Source organism: Terrapene carolina, unplaced genomic scaffold, assembly GCF_002925995.2.
Source record: "Terrapene carolina triunguis isolate 2854851 unplaced genomic scaffold, T_m_triunguis-2.0 Scaffold88, whole genome shotgun sequence".
Taxonomy (NCBI): Eukaryota; Metazoa; Chordata; order Testudines; family Emydidae; genus Terrapene; species Terrapene triunguis.
In genome coordinates this window covers 33,667,253-33,676,720 of record NW_020664439.1, presented here as the reverse complement: position 1 = coordinate 33,676,720, position 9,468 = coordinate 33,667,253, and the positions used below count along the sequence as shown (strand labels likewise).

Genomic DNA, 9,468 nt, shown 5'->3' with positions numbered 1-9,468 from the left:
TGAATGGTCTTTGTGAGGGGGTGGGAAGGAAATATTCATATAGACACATTCTGAATAATACTTTTGAAAGGAAGGGACAGATCCTCATCTGTTATAAATTGTCAGAGCTCCACTGAAGTAATTAATTTATACCACCTGCGTGGCTGTACTGAAGTTTGTATAACCCCTGTGCTAGAGCATCTATTTAGTGTGCCTCTAAGGCTTCGGAAAACAAGTAAGTAGCTGTACATCCAGTCTCAACTGTTCAGCATGTATGAGATGGCAGGAATACGTTTTTGTTTTTTTAATGTGATAAAGGAGAAAATTGAAAATCCAACTGTGGCCTTAGTTGCTGCTTTTACAGTCCTAGGCCTTAATGGGGTTCAGGAAAGTCCTTGGCAATCAAGATAGATTACATTTGAGGAATGGAAGTAGGTTGGATTTGCTGCTGTCATCTTTATGACATTATGTTATCTGGAATGCTTTCACATTAAAATAACTTTCTGACATTTGTGCCAAAATAATTGAGTTTCTGTTAGTCCAAAAGATTGACAGCCTGCCATCATTCTAAATACTTAAGTGCTATTGATCTTCATGTTTTAAAAATACATTTAGAAAGCCCAGTGAATGGTCTTTGTGAGGGGGTGGGAAGGAAATATTCATATAGACACGTTCTGAATAATACTTTTGAAAGGAAGGGACAGATCCTCATCTGTTATAAATCATCAGAGCTCCACTGAAGTAATTAATTTATACCACCTGCGTGTCTGCCCTGAAGTTTGTATAAAAACAAGTATCATAATAAAAATACTCATTATTAATTGTTCTGTTTTCATGATTTTTTTTTAACCTTTTTGTAAATTATAGAATCTTGATGCTTGGAAAGCAAAATTAGGTTCATTTTTGGATTAATTGAGCCATCATAGTGGATGACAGGTAATTGTAGAAATTGGGGGGCGGGGAGGGAAAGGGGAAAGAACTAGCATTTCTTTTTAAAGAAAACAATAGATGATTGGAGGTGGGTTTTTTTAGCTTCTTAGTCTGACAGTTTGCAGTAGATTCTATAGGTTGAGATTGTGACAGTAAAACCTGTGAATAAGACCCGTTTTCATTATTTTCCAGATCATTTTATGCATTTAAGATACAATTCTTATTAATTCAAAATTCAACAAATTGGTGTGGAAACAGCCAGTTACATATCATACCAAGTTTAGAAAGGATCATGGATGGAATTTTTGAAAGCACAAGTTTCACTGAAAGTTGATGGGACTTGTACTCTGAAATCACTTAAGTATTTTTCAAAATCCTACCCCCTAATTGGAATGTTTCACCATCATCTTATCTTGTTTAGTTAGCAAGACAGAAGAAACTCAGAGAGCATCTAAATTCACTTGCTAGGAACTATAATAATATAGGAAGCAATCCAGTACGTTTATCCGAGTATTCTCTTTGAAATCAGTTAAATAGAATTTCAAAACTGTTCTGAAACAAATGAGCAAAATGCCAAATCGAGAGTAATGCTGTGTAAAATGTATAGATAGAACTCTAGGTGGCAGTTTAACAAATATCTGTGATAGACGTATATAAATGTGTTATCTTACCATTTAGATCCACAAACAATGCCGTGAGTTGCTTCACTTGCTTCCACATGCTACTATCTCTTGAGCAGGGAATATTAGTCTTGCTGAGTTTCACCTGAATGCTGTGGTCAAAAGTCAAATGTAAAGTGACTAGAGAGCATGAAACTCATTTTCTTTGGCCTTATACTTCACCTCTGGAGGGAAGCAAATGAGCATAAAATGCCTTAAGGAACCCTGCCAAGAGGAAATGCAATTATGTAGAGAAGATCTGCTGCTTCTCTCTAAATATGTGCTTCTGGTCTCCAAGTATTTTAGTGATCTTTTGCCCATGTGGAAAAGAGATTGTTGCCAGCAGTTGTGGGGAATCAGAACTAGGGGACACAACAAAGTGGCATTTCCGCTGGGAAAATGTACCCCGCACCATATCGTGGTGAGAGTTATGGGATAAGAATCTGCATAGAATATATGCAGTCAAAATGGCAAACAGTGAATGTAGCTTGAAGCAACATTACCTTTTCTTGCATACTCATTGGAAGGTCATAGAATATGGTATGCGAGGTGCAAGCCAGTGACAGCAAGGATACTAGATCAACTGTATTGTCATAGGTAGATGGGGCTAGAGGGAGAGCCCTGGAGTGGATGTAGTCACAGAGCCAAAGTGATTGGGCCTAGGTTTATGATGGATCCTTGGGGTCTTCAGCTTTTTCTGGCCACACTTCCTGTGTGCATTCTTGTTCGTCCTGAGACCCAAGGAGTATTCTTATTAGCTTTTTCTTCTATGCATATTTTTACATGGGAGGGAAACACAGGGACCTTTGTGGCAACATACATATTTTTTACTTAGCACTCTAGGTTCACTGTATTATCTAGATCCCAAATGTGGCTCTGAAACAAAATATTTCCACAGGACAAATGGAGAGAGGAGATTTGCATTCTTTTTTCTATTCTCTTTGGTTTTATCTTTTCTCAGTTAGGTAATTGTTCAAGTATGGGCCTCATAAGATGAAATTTATGGAGCAGTTTGCTTTATACTAATGTAAGTTGCAGAGGAATAAAGGAAACTGGCAATGGAATTAAAGAGACCAGGTGGGTGAGGTAATATCCTTTATTGGACCAGCTTCTGTTGGAGAAAGCTTGAGTCTTTCATCAACAGAAGTTGATTCAATAAAAAATATCATCTCACCCACTTGGTCTCTCTAATATTCTGGGACCAACACAGCTACAACAACATTGTGATTAAAATTATTGTTGTCATCTGAGAACTACTTCCAGCCTTTGACCTAGGTTAATTTGTCTAGATCTTTAAACTAGTTCATACGCTTGGTCCGTCACACAGTAGATTTGATACTTGGATTGGTATTTCTTTGAGATATTTAAATCAGTTTCACCTCTTAAGGGTCTCTCCAGCTGCAGTTCTAAAGAAGACAGAATATAACCAATATCTGATTGACCTTCATTAGTTACAAATTTTATAGCACGTTGATTATAAAGTTATTTTAACATATGACATGCGCTGCGTAGATTATCTCCCATATTCATTAAATAATCTGGTAGTCTCTTACATTCCTGTCTGATCTGAATATTTGGTTTCATTCAGATTGTTGAAGATAGGATATGTTCGGTCCACCATCATTCTGTGGTCTGCTCTGTTTCTTTTATGCTTCTGCCTCTGTAATTTGAGCATTGTTTAGTGGAAAGTGTGTGTGTTTATCTTGAATTAATCTGGTGGTCTATGTTGTTTGTAGGCAAAAACCCATGTATCAGTTGGAAAATTAGAAGCTACCCATCAGTTCATGAAAGACTTCAATCCTGATGAATCCAAAAAGAATCATGAGCAGAAGATAGCAAATAGCAAGAATCAGCTCATGTCAGACATTTCTTCATCTCTGCTAACGTCAACAGGCAGTGCTGAGGTAGGCTGAGGAATTTCTGTGAGCTGTGTATTCCTGTAAAACAGAAAATTCCATTTTTACACTCATAGTTCCTTAAAGTGTATTGGCCCTGTGATTTCTGGTGCCACAAATTGACTAGTCAGATCAGGCTATCCATTTGGTCCACCCCTCTGATCCATGTTTGTGCATGTGGCCTGCATGAGACGCAGGACCTCAGATTGCTACTGCTTTGCTTGTAATTAAACAAGCCCTGATTCTATTAGACTTTTGTCAGATTAATTCTATAGCATTAGAATTAACTATTTTCTTTTAATAATAAACTATTTTATACTTATCACTATATCACTATAATAAACTATTTTATACTTAATAGTAGTGATAACTTCATTTAGAAATTGCATTCATTCCTAGTTGAATTTAGTGTGCGTGTGGCCTGTGATATACATTAAATCAGACTGGATAATCTGGTGGTCCCTTCTGGCCTTAAACTCTGTGGCTATAAATCTGCATTCCTTTATGCGTTTGTTTAGCAGTCTGGCTTTGAGCTCTGTTGATGGGGCATCTCAATTCAATCTGGCCAAAAGGAGCGATTTCCAAAAATAGCCTTGAATTATCTTGATCACAGTTTAACCCAAAGGTAGCGCATAAGAAAGGGTACCACATCCAAGAACTGAATCCCTTCAGCAGTTAAGATGCGAAACCATTAATCCTTTGTCATCCGGTATTTGTATGTGTGGTGGGGAAGACTGTTGCCATTAGGACATATTTGATTGATTACTTTTCTAAAATTGATTCAGGAAGTTTCCACAGTACCAACAGGGGTAGTTTTTGAGAATCAGAATGGTGGATTATTACTGTATGGTACTTTTGATGAGGAAGAATCTGCAGAGTCCTTTCAAGAAGCTTTAACTCAATGGAGAAATGGAAATCATGAACACAAAAAGGAACAGAACTCTGATGAGGCTCAACCAGGTATGAATTAGTTTCTGCTAAATACATTTTTAAAAAGAAAACTGAACCCATTTTGGTCAATAGTGTATATTCTCAAAGCTTATGAACTGATGAGCCTATATCAGCCTTTACAGTATCAACTTGTAATGTATGAATTTATAATTTTTTATTAAAATGACCATTTCTAAGTCTCCAGCTGATTACCATGCTACTGGAAGGTGACATAGTTCATGACACAAACTGTACGCCTCTTTCTTAGGGTACGTCTATACTTACCTCCGGGTCCGGCGGTAAGCAATCGATCTTCTGGGATCGATTTATCGCGTCTTGTCTAGACGCGATAAATCGATCCCGGAAGTGCTCGCCGTCGACACCGGTACTCCTGCTCCACGAGAGGAGTATGCGGAGTCGACGGGGGAGCCTGCCTGCCACGTCTGGACCCGCGGTAAGTTCGAACTAAGTACTTCGACTTCAGCTACGTTATTAACGTAGCTGAAGTTGCGTATCTTAGTTCGAAGTGGGGGGTTAGTGTGGACCAGGCCTTAGATAGTAAATCATTTCCTATCCACCCATTGCACTGATTTAACAATACATCAAATAGATTGATAAAATGTGTGTCAGAGGGTGGAAGTGTGACTGATTCTTTGATGCCCAATTGACTGAAAGAGGAGGCCTCTGGCTGATTAACTGCTGCTGATTGATTGAAGTGGAAGGTACCTAGGCTTTATGAGACTGGGAAGAGTGGACAAAAGGAAGGGAGGAATTGTTTGAGCTGGGGCTGAGCTGCTGAAAGGTTTGCTGAGGGAAGTAATTGGAGAAGCCTTCTGGAGGCGTGACCCAGAATCCAGGGAGCACAGGTTTAAGGAAAGAAGCCAGAGCACTCTGACAGGAGAGAGAATAAGAAGTAACTGTGTTAGACAAGTCTCACAAAGGAGTGGCGGTGCCAAGTGAAAGACCTCAGAAACAGACTTTATTTGAAGCTGCAATAGGAGGAAGAAAGGAAAGGAGGAGCTGTACCTTGTGAGAGTCTTGGATGAATGAGACTGTATTTGAGCAAATTGTACATTGATAAACTAGTCCCTAAGAAGGAGCATTGGTATGTGACAAAGGACTTGGAGGACTTACTGAGGAGCTCTGGTGCAAAGGGAAACTGATGCCGGGCTCCCTAGAACCAAATAAAGACCAGAATGGAGCGCTGCACAGAACAGGCATGCTCATTTATGTACTGCTAGCAAGTCTGTACTTTCTGGAATATTTTGCAAATGTTACTGTTTCTTTTTTTCATATTGTTATTGTGATGATTATATGGTTCCTCAAGTATACACTATGTAAGACACACCAAATGAATATTAGTGCTTTTGTTTGTATATTGAAGCACCCTGAATGCTGGTTAATCTGTTTCTAATACTTCAGTTTGCTCAAGTAGGCCACATTATGTTATTGGAATATTATAGCCTTTTTATGTACTTTGCAAACAGGGACTTAAGTATTTGGAATTGTTTCTAAGACACTGTTGGTGGAGATAATATTCTCTAGGAATAGTGAATATATTTTCCTTAAAGTGAAGTATTCTCATTATTATTTAGAATAGTGGAATAGTATACAGACAGTGTTGTCTACTGATGGTGCAGGGGACCAGAGTTCTATTTCTGATTTCTTTGACCCTGGGCAAGTCAACCGCTGTTCTTCAGTGAAATCTGTAAAACTAATTTAATAAGATTTAGCTGCCACAGATTTTTCAGATATTCAGCTCAAAGGTACTCGCTAAGAGTTCAAAGAACTTCTGTCATATACCTCTCCAATCTCTCTTGCTTTCACCTGAGACCTCTATACTAGTAAATTCAAAGCCTAATAATTACAGCCTGTTTATTGAGGTGAGCAATGCACATGCCTCAGGATTATGTACGTTACATCTTAGTGCATTTTCTTTTTCTCTGATAGCTGAGTATCCGCATCAATCTCTGGTATCAGGTTGAATCCTTCCCTGTGAAGAGATGTGATCAGTTAATCATGAACCACGAAACAAAATCGTGTTTACTTGGATTTGTGCAGGATATTCTGTGTCTCCACTAGTATATAGATAACAGTTTGCTGTGCTCTCTCTTTCTGAAGTATACTATGCTACTTGATACATTTAGAATAATCTTGTACTTTTACTAATACTTTTCTGGTGATTTGGGGTTTTTATTTGGAAATCCATGGGCTTTGATCCTGCAAATGTGCATGGGCTTAGCTTTATGCATGTGAGCAGCCCAGTTGCTTTCAATGCATAAAGGTAAGACAAAAATGTGTGCAAGTTTGAGGTCTTACATATCAATCTGGACACTCAGTTATCCCATGTAAATCTGTTTTTGAGGTCTCATACCTCCAAGTACATGACTGTCAGAATTAATTAGCAAGCTTACATAGTACAGATAATGCAAATATCTTGAAGGATATGTCATTGTTTTAAACAGCTAGTTCCTTGTCTTTCATTAGGCATGAGAAAAACTTAACTGTACAGTTCTCCTTTACTGCTTGTCAGTGGAATCTTTACATATATCCTTTTAACTTCCAATTTGTTTGCTACCAATTGAGGAGCAGAAGAAGTCAGCTGATGTCAGCTACCCAACCCTGAATAAATTTTCAGTTTAAAGCTTGTTTTCGCACAGGGTATGATGATTTAGCCCTAAAAGAGAGAGCGAGAGAGAGAGAGTGTGATTTTTTTTTTCCAGTCAAATCCAATCAATCCAAATTAGATTGAAAACTCACTTTTCATATGGGCCACAATTTGCAGATAACTCTCTCAACAGAATATGAATAATATGAGATTAACCTTTTAAATTTCATGAATAAGCAGACATCTAAATCAAGCATAGACTATTAATTAAAATGACTTTTATAGTTTAATAAAAGGAAAGCATATTATTAACATATTTGAATGATACATATTACAGTTTTCCTTATACTTATAGAATCCATGGGCGTTTGTGAGGTACAGACCCATCTCACAATTTTGAGAAAACCTGTTAAAATTGAATTCAAAGAAGAAAGCCTGAACTATATGGAGAAACTGTGGCTTAAGAAGCATAGAAGGTAGTCACTGAATCACACACTGCTAATAAAAGAATCCAGAAATAGCTGCATTTGTTAAAATTGCTTTAGATTGCTCATATTATCTGGATATTTGAGAACATATTAAACAAATATTGGGAAATTTAGATGAGGTGATTGTGTTGTTTTTCCCCCCTGTAAAATAAATTACTAATTATGTCCATATTTTGATGAATCATTATTTTGGAATTATTTTAGAGAGGTTTTCTTTAATATCAATACAAAAATAACAATATCTTGTAGAACTTGATGGTATTATTAACAAAAATTAGGAGTTTCAGTTCACTCTCAAGGAGCTTACTACTGTAAGAATACATTATCTGAAGCATAGAGGGTGCTTGATAATTTTGTTATCCCCTGTTTCTGGGAGGTACTAAGTACCATCAATACCTACAGAAGTCAATGGAAGTCAAGGGTGCTCAGCCTTTCTCACAAGCAGCTCTGCATGATGAGGCCCAAACTTTAGTGTCTGTATGAAGTGCCAGTGTTCACTATAATAGTATGAGAGTGATAGTAATAATACTGTAACTTTTAAAGACTTGAGTCCTCTTTTTCTTCTTCCTTTAAGAATGCCAGTTGATCAAATATCTGGTATTCAAGCAGATGAATTCAGACCTAAGCATGAATTGATGAATGAACCTGATGATGCTCTGAGTGGAGGAGAGGGAGGAGGAGATGATGATGATGATGATGATTTAATAGGTTTGTTGGACTTCTATTAGTTCCTTACAATTCTTTCTCATGTCCATATTCACTGAACAACTGCAAGTAGATTGTTCTTTCCTGAAGATCTATGTGGGTAGTCAGGAAACAAGGGAAACTTATGGTGGTTAAAATAACAAAACAGCCTCCCTCCACCCCCCAAAAACCCCCAACCCAGTAACTTAATACATAAAAATGTTTAAAAAAAAAAAAAGTGAATGCACTACTCTAATTGTATTTCCCAGTTGAAGATATGAAAAAGTATTGGACAGCTCTCTTTAGAGCAGAAGAGTCTGACACAGATCCTGGGAACCTTGAGTCTGCTTTGAAAATTGAGGTACTCAGTGATGTAAGTATATGTTTCTTAACAGTAAACTGCAAATGGTTCAGTTTAATTATCCTATACCCTTTAAACAAATTGAGCAATTAAATTTTCAAATTAGTAAGAGCCAAACAGAAAAGTTGAGTTGGCTAGACATCAAACTTAAATGGGATACTGTAGATCACCAGAAATATAGTTAAAGTACTTGTTTTGGTATATTGTTAATGCTGTCAGTCCATCCATAGAAAGTTCAGTTTTCCAAAGTAAATAAATGTTCCTAGTATTTCTCCCTTGATGGCACCAACTGTACAGAGGTCACACAAAAGTAATCTGTCCAGTTTTTCACTCACTGTGGTGATGTATTCTTTGAATTGTTTAGCTAATTTGTCTCTCTTTCTCTCTCTCTGTCTGTATGTATTTTTTTTAAATTAGTCTTGTGAAGAGGATCTAGATGAATCATGTAACTCTGTAGTGATGGAAGTTGGATCCACTAAACTGAGTAATGAACAAAGGTAAATGGAACAATATGATAGGGTAGTTTGTGATTTCATTACTTTCCAGGAACTGAACCAGTGATCTGTTATGACTGACATATCATAGTTGAGCAAATATTTCGCCATAACAGTACAGTACAATACTATGAACCTCATTATTAAAGTGTTTGTTGCATATTTTTTTGAGTTAAAGAAAATATTTCGCTATAAAAACCCAGTCCAGGCCATAAGAGCCTGAATATGAATTTGAATATTTGTTATGCGAAACAAATTTTAAAAGGCAGTGCTCTCCATTGAGACTGCAGCTTCAGTTCTCCAACCACTCTTAGGAGTGGGCAGGGCCGGCGCTTCCACTAGGCAACCCTAGGCGGTCGCCTAGGGCGGCAGGATTTGGGGGGCGGCATTTTGCCGCCCTCAGCGGAAATTCGGCGGCGGGGGGTCCTTCCGCTCCAGAT

The 9,468-nt window shown here is 37.6% G+C and overlaps 1 protein-coding gene across 1 annotated transcript in view; it reads left to right on the top strand.

Moving 5' to 3' along the window:
- Nucleotides 1-9,468, top strand: part of ZBBX (zinc finger B-box domain containing) — a 39,513-nt gene that overhangs the window by 14,938 nt on the left and 15,107 nt on the right. The window contains exons 7-12 of the mRNA XM_029911144.1: nucleotides 3,305-3,472; nucleotides 4,249-4,423; nucleotides 7,357-7,477; nucleotides 8,064-8,197; nucleotides 8,443-8,546; nucleotides 8,952-9,031. Of these exons, the coding sequence (XP_029767004.1) occupies nucleotides 3,305-3,472; nucleotides 4,249-4,423; nucleotides 7,357-7,477; nucleotides 8,064-8,197; nucleotides 8,443-8,546; nucleotides 8,952-9,031 (782 nt within the window). The remainder of the gene's footprint in view (nucleotides 1-3,304; nucleotides 3,473-4,248; nucleotides 4,424-7,356; nucleotides 7,478-8,063; nucleotides 8,198-8,442; nucleotides 8,547-8,951; nucleotides 9,032-9,468) is intronic.